This window comes from Notechis scutatus, chromosome 2, assembly GCF_049901735.1.
Source record: "Notechis scutatus isolate UNSWTSFEM ecotype Mainland chromosome 2, rNotScu1.2, whole genome shotgun sequence".
NCBI classification, from domain to species: domain Eukaryota; kingdom Metazoa; phylum Chordata; class Lepidosauria; order Squamata; family Elapidae; genus Notechis; species Notechis scutatus.
This window is the reverse complement of record NC_142010.1, coordinates 199,945,097-199,965,221: the sequence shown is the minus strand read 5'-3', so window position 1 is coordinate 199,965,221 and position 20,125 is coordinate 199,945,097. Positions and strand designations below refer to the sequence as shown.

Here is a 20,125-nt window from a genome sequence, read left to right as displayed (position 1 = left end):
TCATACTTATGACCGTTGCTGCATCGCTATGGTCTTGTGATCAAAATTAAGATGCTTGGCAACTGGCATGCATTTATGACAGTTACAATGTGATCACTTTTTGCCATCTTCTGACAAGCAAAGTCAGTGGGGAAGCCAGATTAATTTAACAATCATATTACTAACTTAACAACTGCAGTTATTTACTTAACAACTATGGCAGGAAAGATCATAAAATGAGGAAAATTCACTTAACCTGTCTTGTTTGGAAACAGAAGTTTGGGGCACATTTGTGGTTGTAAGTCAACTCTACTAATAAATACAACACGTTTGTATTAGTACATAGTTTTGTATATGTAGGTTTATAGTCTGATATGTTTATGTATTGTGTTTTTCTGTCTTTATATTATCTGTAGAATTTTAATAAATTCCTCAGTGCCCAACCTTCTCAGGGACACACCATGGTCAAACCAGTAGTCCTATGCTTCTCTTTTTCAGTTTCCTTCTTGGATCATCCATGCCACAACTAAAGCAGTCCCAGCTCTGAATTATAGCCCAAATGAAATATACCTTGTTTCATAGCATTTACATAATGCTATGTAAACATAAAGAATCATGCAAGTTTATTGTTTTTAAAAATAATAGATATAAATTAAAAAATGCTAGTAGTAAGCATAGAATCCTAATATAACGAGAGAACACATTTATTTCTACTGAGAGTGCACATGCCATCCCAAAACATGGCTGCAGCCATAATCTGTCCTGTTCACTGTATAGAATGCAGCCTCTAGGCATCTCACTCAAAAACCAAATGCATGTCACCCTTTAAAATAGAGGTCTCCAAACTTGGCAATTTTAAGACTTGTGGAATTTTAAGACTTAGCTGAGGAATTCTGAGATTTGAAGTCTACAAGTCTTAAAGTTGCCAAGTTTGGAGACCTCTGCCTTAAAAGGTTCTGCCCTGCTGATGTACATAAAAGCAGTTATTTGAATATATTTTTCTATCCCCAGTTGCAGGTATCTACAAGCATCATCAGAGTGTATTATTATTGGCAAGTGAATGGTGGTGCTCTTGTTCTCTCCTCTTCTTTTTACTAACTATTGATTAATTTGAGATTATATCATACTTTTCTTTTAAGGGTTCACTTACTGCATATTTGTTGATTGATACACAATTATTCTATTCTATTGTCATTGGCCCTAGCACAAATACAGGCATCAATTTTTTAAAAAATGTAGTCTTGGAAAGCATTTTTTTGTGTATTTAGCACATCCTTTTGCATTGAATGCTACTTTTCTGTTATTTGGATACAGGAAAAAATACCTGCCTGGTTAACAAGCTTAACACTAGATCAGTGTCACTATTTCCAACAAAAGTTGATAGTGGCATATAATCTCTATATCCTATGTTTCTGCTTTATTAGATAATGTTTATCTACTGCAGAGTTCTCTGACGCATCTTTAATAAAGAAATTGTGATTTACTATATGGTTAGGGGACATTGTATATGATTTCATTTGTGCTACATGAGTAGAAGAAACTATACCTTTCCCTAGACACCCTAGAGTCAGATTTTAGAAGATGTTTATATTGAATAAATCTGTACTACAACATATCCACATTTGAAATGGATGAATAGTGGAGACATAGTACTACCTTACTTTTAACCAATATAAATCCTAATGGTATATTTGCTACAATTTTGATGGCTGCTCCATTAATGGTTTTCTGGAATTTTGGTGTTTTAATTACTCTCAATAGTTGACAAGGAGAAGGAATTATTGTGACGTGCAAAATATTTTGCATATTCCATGTAGAATTAATATAGCAATTCTGAACACCAAGATGACTCAGGATCTATTAAATATTTAATTTTTGCTATGTATTATGAATCTGTCTTCCTATATTCATATAAACCAATTTTGTTTTCTCCCAATATCTCAGAATTTAGACTCTGCAAATTTTACATATTGCTTTAATAGCTATCTGTATTTTAATTGCACATGTGAAACTTTTTGTTCGTTTTCATTTCAGATTACAGTATTTCGCATGGGATCAGAAGGACACCAGGATATTGATCTGGCCATCTTGACAGCTTTGTTAAAAGGTAATGTAATTGTTTACCTCAACAAGTCTATACTAAATCTACACAGGAAACTTTTGCAAATAATGATGTAACCGACCAACATAAAGAATAGAATTTAGAACAGACTAAAACTGATTTAATAGCAAAGCACGTATTTTGCAGGAGCTTCATAGATCACCAATACTCTTCTGGGACTGATTCAAGATGATTCAATAAAGATTGAAGATTATAAAGATCTATGTGGCTTGGGCTACTTTTAGGGCCATTTGCTGCCTGGGGCCTATTGGACACTCACTTTGGGATACTCAATCTCCCAAGATCAGAAAGAACCCGATCTTTTTTTGTTATTCAGAAAACAAGTCCAAACTTGTTAAACTTTTCAAATGGAGAGCCCTCAGTAGTGCATAGTAGTTCATATCAATGCAATCTGTTTTCTCTTGATTTAATTAGATATGTTCTAATTTTGTATTGCTTTTAAACTTTCAATTTTTTATTGTTTTTAGCTGCCTAGAGTCAAATAAATATAGTATTATAAAATATATAGGAATCCAAATTTCCCTTAAAAGCTGGATAGCTTTGTCTGAAATCCAGTGAATATTTGATAATTGAACATGTGATTTTATAGGAAATTTGTACAAAATTCTAAATGAATATAATTCAGGGGAAATAAATTCTTCCAGAAGACATAAATGGATATTTTTGGAACAAGGTGAAAGTACAGAAAAAGTGAGCCATTCAGACATCCACCATAGCTGAGAATTATCATGGTTTGATATATGTCTGGAAAACATTCTTATATTTTCAGTAGTGCCTTCAAACATGACAGAGGTATGAATATAAATCTAAAATGATGATTTACTTGATGGCTTATGATATATAAAGAGCCGCAGTGGCACAGTGGTTAGAACGCAATACTGCAGGCTACTTCTGCTGATCATCGGCTGCCAGCAGTTTGGCAGTTCGGACCTGACCAGCTCAAGGTTGACTCAGCCTTCCATACTTCCAAGGTCGGTAAAATGAGGACCCAGATTTTGGGGGGAAATATGCTGACTCTTTAAACCGCTTAGAGAGGGCTGTAAAATACTATGGAGCAGTATATAAGTCTAAGTGCTATTGCTATTGCTATATTGAAAAATTAAAAGAAAAGGGAATCTGGAAGCTGCATAGAAGAGAGTAAAATGTTACGGAATGCCACAGGTGCATAGTTATTCCAATGGGCTGCATGGAAAAGGATACTTGGTGCAATGGTGAAGTAAAAGTGGAAAAGTAAAAGTAAAAAGTTTCACCAAATGAGTGCTATGTCAGCATTCCAAGTAATGCATCCGCCAAAAGCAGAACTCCAAGACAGATAGATTCCTCAAATAACATGTTTATTGGATACATCACATCAGCACAACTAGTGAACACCAACTCTAAAGGTTCCTGTGGTTTTTAGCCTAATTAGCAAATATTTCCCTCCCCAGATGTCACCAGTCACATTGTCCAGTTTCCACCAGAAAACTTTTTGTTTGGACTGTTAGCCAGTCTATCTACTCCCCTCTCCCTTCCCCCTTTCAGAGTTTGTGGCAACTAGGAGGCAGCAAAAGATGACTTCAAAGTTGACATGCTATTGGTAACATTAATATTGCCCCTATCTTCTGAAGTTTCATCTATACATTTAGACATTCTTAATTCAACTTATGTTATATTTCAAAAAAGATATAATTAGAGATTTTTTGATAAAATCGGGGGGGGGGTTTTCTAGAAAGGATGCAGAACACATCTGTTTCACAAGAACTTTGTTATTTTAGTTGCTGCTTTTTTCCCCTAGTCCTCTCATCAGTATGATTGGTAGGACAGTCCAAATTGTTCTACTGTATGAAATGTTGGAAGAAGCACAGTGGATGATATACAATATGTTCATTTCCATAAGTGCTATCTCATCCATTTGTGTTCACTGAAGCACATTGCTATGATTACCTGACTCTGATGTTTCTGGTTTCTTCTAACTTGTTAATATATCGTGACTCATGCTCACAAAGCATTTGTCCTGCAGCTCTGGACCAACGTTGCTGCTATTCTTTAGCCTGATGCATAGGACAATTCATGTCAACCATGAAATGGTTATAATTTCATTTCATTTGATTTGAAACAAAAATGCTGGAGTAAGCTTAGTAACATGTTGTATTGAAAGATGTGCAATTTATGAATGCTATTTCGGTGCAAGATGTTTGGAGCAACAAATGGGACATTTCCACACACACACACACATACACACACGCACGCACGCACGCGCGCCTAGAGCCCAACTAGAAAACAGATTTGTTAATAGATTGGGTGTAAAGTGTTCTTGAAGATTTACTTGCTTTGTTGTTGTTTTAAATTTATTTAAATAGCTTATTTTATCCATAGGATTTGGATTTCCAGGGAATACTATGAAATATAGCCACATGCATATACTTTGCCTTTGTATACAAAGACAAAATCTTCCACATGATCCAACATTTTTAATGTATTAATGAACCTGTGTTTTTCTGTAGTGATACAAGTTCCTCCGGTCATGGTGCAGGGTCCACCACAATACAACCACAAGAAATCGTTGAAATTGTCACAAAGGTGCTTTTTAGGAGGCAACTGGACTTTCTTTATTTTTCTCTGAAGAAGTTTTGCTTCTCATCCAAGAAGCTTTTTCAATTCATGACTGGATGGTGGGGATTTATATTCCTTGCAGATAGCTGGTCATCTGCATTCTTTTAGCGGATGTAGAAGTGAAACATGTTCAAAGAAAAACACGAAAGTCCAGTTGCCTTCTGAAAAAGCACCTTTGGGACAGAGGTGGTATTCAGCAGGTTCTGACCAGTTCTGGAGAACCGGTAGTGGAAATTTTGAGTAGTTCGGAGAATTGGCAAATACCACCTCTGACTGGCACTGCCCCATCTATTCTCTGCCTCTCAAGTCCCAGTTGGTTGGCTGGGTCTTCTTTTGTTGCCTTGCACAGGAGAATGGAGCTGGAAAGCAGGTTAGTGGGGTGGGGAGGAAATGGGATTTTGCAGTAACCTTCCCCTGCCATGCCCACCAAGCCACACCCACAGAACCAGTAGTAAAAATATTTGAATCCCACCACTGCTTTGGGACAATTATGACTTGGATGACTGAGAATCTCTACGGACTTGTTGAGATTGTATAACATCAACAAAATGCTGCTTCTATCATTTGGTTTCCCTTGATCCTTGCTAAGGTTGTTTCTGTGCACACAAATAAATAAATATTCTTGCTATGTATCAAATGTACTCTAGAAAAAAGGGAGTAAGCATTTGCTGTTATTGAGAAATTGTAAAGTTTAGGGTGATGTTTTTTAAGTTTTTTAACTGAACCCAAAAGAATTTGACTTTAATGAATCTAGATAACAAGAATGTCCAGAATGTTTTTTCTCCTTACTTCTGCAAAACAAGAACATTTTATTATTATCTGTCGTCATCCATCTAGCTGGATTGTCAAGACGTAAAGGAGAGATCAGTTTAACTATGTCTATACAATCTGGGCATTTAATGGAAACATGCAGCAACAGAGATATTGCTGTGCTCCGATAGAACATTGGCATGATGCAAATCCACTGGAGAGTCACAAGACAGCTTTCTAACTCAGACAGACAAGGAGGGTGTATCCTAGCAACAACACGAAAACCACGTGATGAATCTCAGAACGACTTCTCTGCCTCGATCAGGTTTTACTCCCCTTGAAATGGGGAATGCAAAATAGAGAATTTACCTCCTGCCCAACAGTAGGATTGCAGTGGATTGATTAATATGAAAAGACAAAATAAGGTAGAAATGATGGGCATAAAATCATGCTGCATCAACTGTAGCCCAGAAATCTTAAATCAGAGTAGCATGTTCAAATTATATAAAGAAAAAACAACAACAGTTCCCTCATTTTTTTAATAAAAAGGTTCCAAGGCTTTTTTTTTTCCCACAATTTAATTTTTTCCAGAATTTAAGAGACCCAGGCAAGGAAGGGAAAGAGGAAAAGAGAGGCTGATACTAATTGCTTCCCCAGAAAAAAAAAATGCACTTGTTTGTGTTCACACATTAAGTTAACCATTTGGGTTTTATGTTTTGCCATGGCATGATATACTAACTTAGCCATTACATTTATTAACTATGCTTTATGCTTTTCCAAAAGGCCATTATTTAAAAAGCAATGCTTTGGTACCATGTATGAAACCAGTAATTTTTTTTCAGCTGATATCTTTCATTATAGTTTCCTCTTTATATTAAAGATGTTCAGATTTCATACATTTTCATAGAGAGCACATACAATATTATCCTCAGCAGATTCACAGGCAAATTCCCACTGATTCAGAGTTGGATATTTCATATAAACATATATGACTGCTAAAGTATACAAAATGACATTTGTAAGATTAAAATCTGTATATTTTCTCATTTTCTGATAATTTAGCTGCCCTGGACAATTCAGTCTACCACTTTTGGATGTTTTCTTCCTTGTTACAAGATCTGTTGATCTAATTTTTAAAAATGTATTACATTATATCTAATATATTCATTCATTCATTCACACATGCTTTGTGATGTAGCAATCTAATCCAAACCTTTGATAAAGGCCATTGAAGAGCTACAGTTGCACTGGAAATCTCATTACAGCTCAGTGACTGATATTTTATCTGCATCAATACCCGTGTCACTTTTCATCTTACTTTAACTTTGGAATCTTTCAGTGACCTGAAATAATGTTATACATTTCTTACATGCTTCTTCCTCCTGAATTACAAAATATACTTTGTTTTGTTTCTTTATGCCGATACTGTTCAGTTACTCTCTTGTATGCATATATATGTTAAGTTCAGGGGTGGGATTCAAATTTTTTAACAACCAGTTCTGTGGGCGTGGCTAAGTTGGTGGGCGTGGCTTGGTAATCATGTTATTGGCTGGGCGTGGCCAACTCAATATCACTCACATCGAGGCACGCATCTCCTCACCTGGCCTCTCATGACTGTGGGGATGCTGAAACAGTCATAAGTGTGAAAAACAGTCATAAGTCACTTTTTTCAGTGCCATTGTAACTTTGAATGGTCAAACTCCACACAAGTGAAGTACCAGCAAAGGAGGGGGGGAAAAACTCCAGAGACTTTCTTGAGACAGGAAGTCTAGTCCTGCCAAGAATGTAATAAGGGTTAATGAAGAGGCAGTTTCTGTAAGCGACACCAGAATGTTTCCTTCCTGCCTTCCTTACAGGATTAGGCCAGTAATTTCTTCTAACAACCGGTTCTCTGAACTGCTTAGAATGTTAACAACCAGTTCTAGCGAGTAGGTGCAAACTGGTAGAATCCCACCCCTGGTTAAGTTCCAAACACATAGAATACAGTTTATTAAATTAAAATAAAAAAAAAGCTCTAAAAGATTGTTTTCCCTGAAAAGTTTTTGTGAGACAAATTCTGCAATAAGACAGGTTTTTTTTTTTGCTTTGTTAACAAAATCCCAGCAAATTATCTTCCTAAAAAAACAATCACATATATTGTCCTTGTTTAGCATCCGTTTGCAATTATGATAGTGATGAAAAGGAAATATTAAACCAATCCTTCCTTTTGTGACCTTGACAGGTCTGTTAAAGCAAAGGAAAACTGAAGTAAGATCCTAAGCACATTGGCAATTTGACTCAGCAACCACTTCTCTTAACAACCCAGTTGCCAATTTCAATTACAAAACAACTGGAAATGTTCCAGTTTCCACTGATTGCATCTATTCTAGCTTTTAATTTTTAAAACAGAGGCAATTTTATCCTTTATTTCTGGTTAGTTTTCTGCACAGGTAGTCCTCAACTTACAACGTTTTGTTTAGTGACTGTTTGAAGTTACAATGGTACTGAAAAAAGTAACTCATGACCACTTTTTACACTTATGATCATTGCAGTACACCCGTGGTCATGTGATCAAAATTCAGATACTTGGCAACTGACGCATATTTATGACGGTTGCAGTGTCCCCGAGTTATGTGATCCCCTTTTGCAACCTTCTGACAAGCAAAGTCAGTGAGGAAGCCAGATTTGCTTAACAGTCGTGTTACTAACTTAGCAACTGCAATGATTTACTTAACAACTGTGTCAAGAAAGAGTTGTAATATGCGGCAAAATCCATTTCACAACTGTCTCACTTAGCAACCGAAATTTGGGGCTCAATTGTGGCTGTTAGTCGAGGACTACTTGTATTGTGCTTTAACAAGGAATGGAATTGCTAGGAAAGAGATTGGCAACATAGGAACCACAGTTCCCAGATTTGGTAGGACTGCCATGTCAGCATAGACAGCTGCCTCTGGTGGCCTTGGAAAGGGCAGCAAAAATGGCCACTGACGTGACCATTGGAAAGGCAGAAAATAATCTACAATTTAAAATGTTGCATAAGCTTTGTTCTCTGTATACACAGGAAACTATTTTTTCAAACAATTAGTTACTGTCTACAATAACTAAACAAGCTAAGTTATGTTTGTGAGCCTCCTTCTTGACTAAGCAAACTCCTGAGTTAAGTATCTGAGAGGAATATACAAAGGAGACCTCTGAAAGATTCTTTTAACATTAGATTGATTAATCTAACAAGCAGAATTAATACAAGTTTCTATACTGTTATCTCCTCCCCCTTTTGTTGGGAAGTGGTTCCAGATTCCCCCGCCCTCCACAAATCTGCATATATAAACCCTAGCTTATCAATGTTAGAAAAAAATTGAATTTGTTAGTTACTATTTCCTTGTTACAATGAGACCTTTAATTTATAATCTTAGTTTTTGAAAATATACAGGTAAATATTAGGCATGCTGGTTTTTTTTAATATCTTGAACTAAATTGCTAACTTCCGTAAGAAAATCATATAAATATCATTGTAATAATTCTCATTTGGACCATATGTCTACCTTCTTTCCTTTAATTTCTCATGAGGATTTGTTTTGCCAGTGACTGTGTTGAATTAATTGAATATTCTTATTCTTCTCAATTTCTACAGGAGCGAATGCCTCTGCTCCAGATCAACTGAGTTTGGCCTTAGCTTGGAACAGGGTAGACATTGCTCGCAGCCAGATTTTTATTTATGGGCAACAGTGGCCGGTACGGTATCTATATGGTTATTAAATACTTTTCCAGTTGAGCATGGTTATTTTCAAGGGGGAGAAGACAGGGAGGGAGGGGGAGAGAGAGAGATTCTGGTACATAAACAGATTGTCATGTACTCATAATAAAGATGTCCGTAATTTTTCTTGTAGGAAATAGTGTCATCTAGTGGAGCTGTTAAAATACAACATAACCAATTATTTTATATTTTGTAGGGAAAAAAATCTATTTAAGGACAAATATATTTATTGTGGCTTAAGCTTTCAGTCTGCCTCTTGAGATGCCTGAAATGTCATATCATACACTTTTGTTCTCTCTCTCAATATATATTTTGAGAGGCTGTGTTCCAGTTCAGCAACTCCAGATAACGAAACCTCAAATAACAAGGTTGAAAAAATGTTTTTGCACACCTGTAATTTTGCACATGTGCCGCAGATATACAAATACAACAAGTAATGGAGCAGATGCGATTCAGATACAGACTCTTCAGTTATTCAAAAAATTCAACAATTCCCATCTCAGCTTCTGTGTCAGAGAGAAAAACTTGAAAATTTGGGAGGGATGAATAGCATTTCTGACTGTTATGGAAGGGTAATATAATAACTTCAGAAAGAGAAATTAATGGAAAGTTGTTGAATAGGTTGGGATGGATGAACCTGGAGGAGGATTAGTGGCAGAAAGGGCAATTGTCTTCAGTAAGAAGGCTAGCTGTATATGTGATCATTTCCACATAAGCTAGAATTCAGAATTGTCCAATGGAAGCATTGTTATGTGTGAATGCTCCCTGCCACAGACAATCATGTTGTAATGTGGAGACCATCATTTCATTTATGTCACCAGTACAACTAGGAAAAGGCAAGTGCTCTTCATTACTTCTTCCATTTTGACTGAACACACTATGGTAAAACCTGAACAGAATCACATATAAACAAGTATTATTAATAATATAATGAATTCCCAGATTAAATTTTTCAACTGTTGAGAACTTTGATAATGTTCATGGTAAATCTGGCGTACTTAAATTTCCAAAACGATTCCATAAAGTTTGACCAACAGAATATGTCCTCTCACAATTGATAAAACTGAAGAACAGAAAATGGAGGATACTGAATAATTCTTCCAATGGAGAAATGCAAGCTTTAAGACTCGCTCAATATTTTGTGCTAGGGTTAATGTATTTAATGATAAATGATACCATTTATTCAGGTTGGTAAAAACTGATAGATGTCCACACCAAGAGAGTAGAAGTAAAAAGAAACTTACAATATTCCAAAATTGTATTGAAAAATAATGTTATGTGGAACCTATTTTTTAAGTGATAAGAAAATGAAAAATATTTCCATACCCCTTTTCTATAAACTTTCGCCATTGATCACAAGGTCTCCCTGATTAATCTATTTCCTTTTTAGGTGGGGTCCCTTGAACAGGCAATGTTGGATGCCCTGGTGCTAGACAGAGTGGATTTTGTGAAGTTGCTTATAGAAAATGGAGTAAGCATGCATCGTTTTCTCACCATCTCCAGACTAGAAGAGCTGTATAATACGGTAGGGGCCCTATTTGTTTATTTAATTCCCTTCAAATCTTAGCATGGAACCCAGAAATTAATCCAATTTCTTCATTCCTGAAATAATGCTTGCCTTCCTTAAAGTGTTCCTGTAACAAAATCTCATAATGCTTTGCCTGCTTCTTCTTTTATTAAACCCCAATACAAGTGTATAACATGCTTTTAAAAAACAACAACACGTACCCTTTTATAGTTTGGATTCTGTTAAAAATAATTTGCTCCCAAGATGAATTGCTTTTTTAAAAAAATGCTATTTTGAAAACACCACTGAATTGGCTAGGCGAAAGCAGACCATTTCAAATGTTCTATTTGGTTCCTATTATTTCTCAGGGAACACCAGCTGCCTTGTTGTCAAAACAATAAAACTTTCACTTACCAGCAGGCTGTAACTCATGTATTTCATTTAAAAGATGAGCAAAAATTCAATAATCAGCCATTTTCCTCATGCAGTCAGAAAAAGTAATGTTGCTGATTGAATTTTTGCTTGATTTTCATTTACTAATAATGGGGAGTAATAATGGTAACCTTAAGTCTATCTCAGAATGCATGGGTGGTATAATATCAAGGATTAATTATTCTAACTCTGCAGAAGTCAGTATACCTTGCCTCCTGCTCTGTTTTCTTAATCACTCCCCAACATTAACTCCTTTTAAAAAATCAAGAATTGCATGATTTGGTAAACTCTAATTCAGGCATATATAATACATAGTAGTATAGATAGTTAATATAAATAGTTAAGGGCCGTTAGTACTATTTATCCATAACTCAACTTTTCACCTAGTAGTAAATGTTTGAAGAACAGCTTAGTCCCTTTTGATCCACATTAACAAGTTGGATTAAGTCTACTTCTATCTCCACCCATTCTAAACACAAACATGGAACATCTTTTAAAAAATTAGTATGCCGCAAATAAATCTTTTCATACGGATGAACTTGAATCAAAAGAGAATATTTGTAGCTTAGGGTAACTAGGTAACAGTGCTAGAACGGAGTGGAGTTTGCTCTTTGTATACAAACCCCACTCTATACTACTGTAGCACTAGTTGGGTAATGAAACATTTGCAAAAAAATAACAAAGTTCAACCATAAGCCACAGATATTCTCTTCTTTTGATTCAAGTGTTTTGTAAGATATTAAGAAACTGCACATTCTTAATGTCACATTCAGTACTTTGGGTGTTATGAGTTTTTTTAGTTGGACTCTGTTCTTTAATCCAAATAGCTTTTTCAAATACATCAGAACTATTAAGCTGTTTGTTGTTATCCTTTTCAGAGACATGGGCCATCCAACACTTTGTATCACCTTGTCAGAGATGTCAAAAAGGTAAGAGTCCAAAGGTGGACAGTAACATGAAGGTAATATTGTAGCTGCTTCTTGTCATTAGAGACAGCCTCTGTTTTGCATGGGCTACCAACGAGCTTTCTTCCACCTTCTGCCATTGCAGTTGTACATTATGTGTTTGTAATGATTCTCAGCCTTGTGTACAATACAGTTAACTATTTAGTGGCTGCTAGTGGTTACTTTAGATGCTTTAGGTATACTGCTTCTGCTAGTGGACTGTAGGTGTTTTTCATGTGATGTGGATATATGCAATAGATGTATTTTAATAGCCATCAGTGTTACGAATGCTGATTTCCATATTGTGGGCCAGTGTTGGACATTGCAATATATATTATTGTTGTGCTGGATATTGAATGATTGCATTATTTTCAGCTTTGTTAAGTGCTATTTTTTTTTTATAAAGCCTCTTACCTTTTGAAGTAGCAAGTTTAAAAAGAAAACAGTTTAGATATAACTCAGTTTGTGTGACTGAAGCTACTTAAAGGAACTGGTGGAAGGACATTGTGTTTTTTATCTATTTGTCTTGGATCCTTACTCAATCATATTCCATCTCTTGCATGATTAGCAGCAGAGTGAAAAAGAGACTGAAGAGAAACTTGTTGGCCCTACAGGTTTTGGTAGCAATTCTTACACCTTCTTCATGCTGTATGTTGGGCACTGATTTCCTTCATGGAGATACAATGATATAAATTAAGCTGCAACTTTAAAATGGTATAAGAAACCATAAAATGGTATAAGAAAGCCTCACTTCTATCTGCCCATAAGAATAATCATGGGGGAAACCAGAGCAAAACATTAGCCAAATAAAACCTCATCCCACAATTATTATTTTTTGCTGACAAAACTATAAATTGATTATTTAGAAATTGGTGAGGAGGGGACAAATAGGTACTAAAACAGGGGAACTTAATATCTATTGTCTAGTGCGTGCCTATGTACTTGATCACAATCTTATAATCATTTGGAGTTTGAAACATATGCATAAAACCCAAAGACCATTAGCTATAAATTTACATTTTTGTAGATTTCAGTTTTAAGGTGCTTTTGCCTTAAAACATGAATGTCCAGAAAATGAGAAAAATATAGATTTAAAATGGTTTGCCCTTTAAACTTTTGTAAAACAAAAACACAGAGACAGAGCGTCCAACAAAACATTTAAAGAATTTTAAATCATAAGTAATTCAGAAGTTTGAGGAAAACATTGAAATGTTTGAATATACTTGGAAGCAGGGGAAAAACTTTTTGGGGAACTTATTTTACATTTGTTACTTTATTTATGAAATACTAATTTTGGAGAACCAGTGCAAAATGTGTAACATTTTTTTTCAATAAAAGAGCTAAATGTCTATTGGGACAATAACATAACTTTTTACAACCAAAAATTTCATGAATATGCAGCACAGTACTGCCTAATCTAGTCAGGGTTTAATTTAATTTAAGCTTTTTGCTTCCCTGTTCTTTTTATTGTTAATTACAAGAAGCAATTTTTGTATAAATATATGTGTGTCTGTATGTGTGTATGTACACACACACATATATATGTGTATGTGTGTGTGTGTGTGTGTGTGTGTATATATATATATACACACATACATACATACATACATACATACATACATACATACACATACACACTTACACACACACCATATTTTTTGCTTCATAAGACACACTTTTTTGTCTCCCAAATATGGATGGAAATGTCTGTACATCTTATGGAGCAAATATTGCTGAAGCCCCACCCACTGGTTGCTTTTGGCCTCCGTGCACCCCATTTTGGCCTCCACATGCCCCATTTTTGGCTCATTCCAGGTGGTGAGGATCACTGCTGGTGGTGGTGATCAGCAGCGATAGACGGTGTTGATAGGTGGTGGCAGGGATCCCTGCTGCCTGGAACAGGCCAAAAACGGGTCACATGGAGGCCCAAAAAGGGGCATGCAGAGGCCGAAAATAGGGCACGTGGAAGCGGTGATCAGCAGCGGCAATCTGTGCCACCTGGAGCAGCTGATCGGCGGTATTCCAGGAGGCTGATCCAACAACCAATCATCTGCTCGTGCTAAATCAGGCTGCGATAATGTGCTGAATGTGACCAGGCTGTTTGCTACAAGTATACTAGCCAGATGAATACCAATGGAAGCTGGGAGGCAGAGGCAGATTTTTTTTTCTTGTTTTCCTCCTCTAAAGCTAAAGTGCGACTTATAGTCCGGAGTGTTTTATAGATCAAAAAATACAATATATATGCTATCTCATGCAACAAATTTCAAGTTGGGGCCAACAGAATTTTACACACACACACACACACACACACACACACACACACACACACACACACCTGTTGTTTGTTTGTATGTTTTTTGGTCTCAACTTGAAATCTGTTGCATTAGACAGCGATTTTTTCCTCACTTCATAAATAATGAGGAAGTAAAATGTTTATGCTACAAGATATTAGATGATTTCCTGCAGACCTATACCTGAGTGATAACATTTCTTTCTTTTTAGTTTCTGAATATATCAACAAATCTGACATCAATTTAAATGAAATGGCATTCTAGAAAATAACCTCCTAATGCAACATATCATTATGCTGACAGCACAATGTTTTACTGCCCATGACAGAGACAGATGACTGTCTAAAGCAACTTATCTCATTCTGATGAATTTTTATTTCCGGTAGCTTAACATTTATTGTAACCCTTTAAGATCAAATAAATATTTGTTAAAATGAAGCAAGTATAAGTATTACCCAGAGAAATAAATTATATTCACTTTCTTCTGCTGAAGAGCAGTTTAATATTAAGACTGAAAAATAATTTTAGTATGTACATTTCTGGTACCTTTATGATACTTGAAAATTAAACAGCTAAATATAAAGCAGACTGAGAGCACATATAAAGTTGCATATGAAAAATTCCAAAAAAAGCTCTTGAGTGGATATAGCAGTTATATATTTTAAGTAACAAAATCCAGTTTTTTTCAATACTATAAAACTGCACTGTGAGCAGAACCTAATATTGGAGATAGTCTTTGCCCCAAGTATGTTAAGGAAAATCATTTCTTTCTAATTGTAAAGGGTGCAAAGAGAATACCATTCAAGTAACCATAAAAATAATTTTGCTTGCATGCAAGGAAAGGGGAGTTAGCAAAAATGGCAAAATTTTGCACTTTTCCTTATATTAAAAGACTTTAAAAGTGATAACAATGAAAGATCATGGATGACTCTTGAATTCCTGTTCTAAATAAATTCATGCTCTAGTGAGTTTATGGAAAAGAATGGACAATATGGACAAATTCACCTCTTTTATTTATTTGTTTGTTTTATTTTATTATAAAGGCCATTTCTCCTATACTTGAATATCAAGGGCACTGACAACAAGTCATTAGTCACAAAAGTGTTTGACCTATAATGACTACTTTTGTGCCAAATTTGATGTTTAATGATTACTCAGATAACAAAAGGAAAACATGTTGGGAACTTTGATGGCTAAAGAGTGCCCTCTAACGTTCATATAGTAAACATTTCTACCCTTTTTTTTTTTTTTTTTTTTGCCTCTCTCTTACTAGGTATATATTTAGTAAGATATCTTTCTGACTAATTCATGACCAGTAAGGTTCTGCATCTGTAGAAATCACTTTCTGGATTTCTAACAATTTATTCCTTAGTCTTTAGCATGTCAATTTAAAAGGAGAAAGCAATTTGAGTAGAAATTGCTTTTCAAAGAAAGCAATAAAGTTCTTAAATAATGAAGTGTTATTAGAATCAACATAATCAGGCTATACTTTAAAAAGTTTTAGAGAAAGGAATTATTTTTGGTTTTTTCTAGAACAGAGATAGCAAACTCATGTTGTCACAGCAGCATCTCGTGATGTATCGGGACTTTTTTTCCCCTTTGCTAAACTGGGGGGGGGCAGCACATGACACATCTGGTCTGTGGACCATGAATTTGACACCCCTATTCTAGAAGAAACAAAATTATGACTAAGCCTTACAATCTGAGTCATAATATCACAGAAATATTTCACTTTTATTGGGGATTCAGATATTATTCGAATAAGTTTGGATGCCTTCTAATCTAGAAAAAAATCAGAAGAATGATTCTCAGTTTGTAGCTATCGGATTGATACCTGAGTAGAATAAAATTTAGTAAAAATACCAATAGATTGTGTAATTATTTAAAATATTTGGACACAAAAACTTTGTTTTATGTTCATGTTATTTTAATTGGCAATAGACCAGATTCTATAAATTTGATTCGTTCACTTCTTTAGAACCACTAGGATTAATAGCTCATCATATAAATCCTAGACAGGCAATATAGGCATAATTACAGTAATAATCTCAAAATGGCATTTTTTTGTTTATTTACTAGTCATATAAAGTGCAGGTTACTTCAACTATACTATCATTCTTGAAGCAATATATTTATTTAAAGAGGACAAATAAGCATGTGCAACAGAGGTGGTATTCAGCAGGTTCTGACCAGTTCTGGAAAACCGGTAGCGGAAATTTGGAGTAGTTTGGAGAATCGGCAAATACCACCTCTGACTGGCCCAGCCCCCATTTATTCTCTGCCTCTTGAGTCCCAGCTGATCAGCTGGGTCTTCTTTTGTTGCCCTTCACAGGAGAACAGAGCTGGAAAGCAGGTTAGTGGGGTGGGGGTGGGGGAATGGAGATTTTGCAGTATCCTTCCCAGCCATGCCCACCAAGTCATGCCCACAGAACCGGTAGTAAAAACATTTGAATCCCACCACTGAACTGAAAGATTTTGTATATAGAACAATGGGCCTATGCTTTCTATACATGGGGGTGGGTGGGTTGTAAACTGTTTTTACATTGCAGTAATAACATAGAAACATGTCCTTTTTGATATTAGGAGAATTGAAAGTCAGTAGAACAAGATCTGAGAAATGGCTTATGAGGTAAATTCATTATTTGGCCCACTCAGTGCTAAGTAATGAGGTAACCGATGAATTTTGGCACTAAATGACAGGTGGTGTATGAAAATAATTAGATATAACTGAAATCAACTTTTATTTAAATGAGAACACATTAGAATCACCGAAAAAAAAGAGGAAATATTCACTGTCATATAGATTTGTCTCTAAAAAGTGAAAATAAATTCTTCTGCACACACTTTTCCTAGATACCAGATATTATTTCACTGACATTACAGCCAAATATATTTCCTTTTTGAAGTTGCAGGGAAAAAAAGTCAGTAACCAAAACTTCAAGTGAAAGAATTTTGATTCCTGCAGGCAGGTATATATAAGGATTTTTCACTTTTTAATTGTCAACCATGTGTATGAAGACAGTTTTGGTGTTTTAGGAAATAAAAGTGAAATTAAAGAATGGAGACTTCTGCTAAATTTTTAATATTCAGTATTTAATGTTTATTTAATATTATTTAATTAATATTAATAAATATTTAATATTCAATAAAAGAGCAAAACTTGTGATTAAAGCATTCAGCATCTGTTTATGATAAAGTTGCCTTCCTGTTCCAGGACTAAGATTGGAAAAGACATTCTTAGAAGCGTGATAGAAGCAGGAAGACCCCAAGACATTTACCAGAGAATAAACATATTGCTCAGATATAAGACTGTTGTATGGCTTATTTGGGATACCACCAGGTTCTAGCAAATACGTAGAGTTTCTGTAAAATGCTTTGCTTTCATGCTTTCCTTGTTCTGCAGTATCCTGTTTTTCTTCTCAAAATAGCCTAAATCCTGTGTTCTGAAACTTATTATCTTCTGTTACTGCTATCTTTTAACACATTTTCTTACTTAATTTATGTCTTTTTTCCAAGCGTGAATATCCAGGTTTCGGTTGGATCTATTTTAAGGTGAATTAATTAATAAGTATAATAATATGTTTTCTTATGTTTCATTTAAAACTCTCATAGTTATAGAAAAATGTGTGCAATAGACTTAATAATCACTTGTATCTTCCCCCCTCCCTTGTTTTGTGTGTCTTTTATTCTATTGGAAAAAAATAGGGAAACCTACCACCAGATTATAGGATAAGTCTAATTGATATTGGCCTGGTGATTGAGTACCTGATGGGAGGAGCTTATCGCTGCAATTATACTCGAAAACGCTTCCGAACACTCTATCACAACTTATTTGGCCCCAAGAGAGTAAGGATTGTTATTATTGAGTTTTTAAAAATTGTTTCATAAAAGAATACATTTAAGGTGGTGGGTTGAGAGGTGATTTAGCTAGATGACATTACTAGGCCTTTGGATACATCTTGAATGTTGAAAAACTGTTATGGGCACTGCCATATAATGATTCTGGGCTGAGCCAGTTACTTCAGTACAAAAAAAGGGTGTGTTCTGAGCTCATTCTGTGAACAAACTCCTTCCTTTGAATACACTTACTCAAAGCTCATTCCTTTCCCAAATTCTAAAACTTTAGATTTTAAAGTCATGTTCCACCTCCCTGTTCTAACAGACACTCAAATTATCTACTTCTATTACATACCCTCTTTCATTGTCAACCCATAGTACATAACAAAAACACAGTCTGTAGCAAAAATATATTTCTTTCCTGTCCTCTCTTTTATTTGTTTGTTGTATTGATTGATATCGCTCCTTTCACTCAGGAACTCAAGTACATATGTATTTGTCTCCATCATAACAACCTTATGAAGTACGTTGATCTGAGATTTAATTTCAGTTCCTCCCTCCTCCATCAAGAAATCCCTCAGCATGTTCCTTGTCCCTGCTTCCTCTATTCTTTTCATAAAAGAGCCATAGAGGAATGCAAAAATAAACTTGAAGACAATATGCACCAAACACTGTGAAAACATCACCTTAGGCATAGGAGGAATAAATTCCCAGGAATGGGAGGAGGAAGTAAGAAATAAAATCAAGGATGGTCCGTCTTGTGTTTCCTGGGTGTAAGAGGGAGGGAAAAGGAAAATTTGGCCAGCTTTCAAGTTTCTGCTTTATATCCTATAATAATAAAGCAGAGTTACACAGTAGTTCCTATGCTATCTGTTTCCTGCCCTAGACTACCTCAAAGGATTGACATAGCTCTTACTCTAATTAGTCCCAGATCTCTGCCAGCCTTCCCACTCTGTCCTCAAGCCTCTTTCTTCCTGGATAATAACAATGGGATATCAATTATTATTCTTTCCTTTCATTTTCCAGTGCATTTCTCACAGTAAATAATTTTGAACTACTGAATTCTGGCCCTAGCCTAAAATAAAGATATTTCATAAATATGTAAGAAAATAAAATGACAGTTGGAAGAATTCATTCTCTGCTCTAAAATGTGTCCAATCACCTCTTTTTAAAATTAAAGTAATTGAAACACATAACAGTATGACACCTTACAAATACAGAAGGAGATATCAATTAATAACATCATTCCAACCCCCTACAGCAGGGGTGTCAAACTCGCCGTGTCATGTTGCCGTCACGTGACATTTCGTGATGTTTTTTCCATTTGCAGAGCTGGGGTGGGCGTGGCCTGCGCGTGATGCATCCAGCCTGCAGGCGGCCAGTTTGACACCCCTGCCCTACAGCAACTGGACTTGTACCTGAATGCCTCTTTTCAGTTACAGGTATCTTGCATCCAACAAACTCTAATTATAGCTACAAAATGCTGAAGAGATGCATGGGGCTAAGCATTAGATGCCAGATATTGCTCTGCCTGATACAAAGTGGAAAAGGATGTTGCTGATATTTTATCCAGTTCCTAACATATAGGAAACTTAAAAGATGCTTTCAGAATTTTCTGGGGAGTTGAGGGAGCATCCAGTTTAAAATGCTGGAATAAAGCTGGATGACAGGAGGAAAAACAAAACATAAGGGTCCACATTATTAAAGGAAAGTTTACTTTTCTTTAATGAACTTTGGAATTTTTGTGCAATAATACAGATCTTTCCCAAACAATAGGGATATGTAAAAACAGTTAAATATAGTAGAAAGTAATTGCACTAATAACATCAAGAAGCTTGCAAAGTATGTATGTTGAATCCAAAAATGATGAATGAACAGGATAGATTTTATTTAGTCCCTTGTTTTTTTTGAAAAGTTATATATAGAATTATTCTTTTC

The 20,125-nt window shown here is 35.4% G+C and overlaps 1 protein-coding gene across 5 annotated transcripts in view; it reads left to right on the top strand.

Moving 5' to 3' along the window:
* The window catches only part of TRPM3 (transient receptor potential cation channel subfamily M member 3), a 246,351-nt gene that overhangs the window by 186,035 nt on the left and 40,191 nt on the right, over nucleotides 1-20,125 (top strand). For 3 of the 5 annotated variants that reach the window (XM_087957807.1, XM_087957809.1, XM_087957811.1), the window contains exons 9-14: nucleotides 2,014-2,086; nucleotides 9,054-9,154; nucleotides 10,567-10,701; nucleotides 11,994-12,044; nucleotides 17,867-17,902; nucleotides 18,056-18,196. In XM_087957807.1, the coding sequence (XP_087813933.1) occupies nucleotides 2,014-2,086; nucleotides 9,054-9,154; nucleotides 10,567-10,701; nucleotides 11,994-12,044; nucleotides 17,867-17,902; nucleotides 18,056-18,196 (537 nt within the window). The remainder of the gene's footprint in view (nucleotides 1-2,013; nucleotides 2,087-9,053; nucleotides 9,155-10,566; nucleotides 10,702-11,993; nucleotides 12,045-17,866; nucleotides 17,903-18,055; nucleotides 18,197-20,125) is intronic. The other 2 variants (XM_087957808.1, XM_087957810.1) reach the window with 1 other exon arrangement.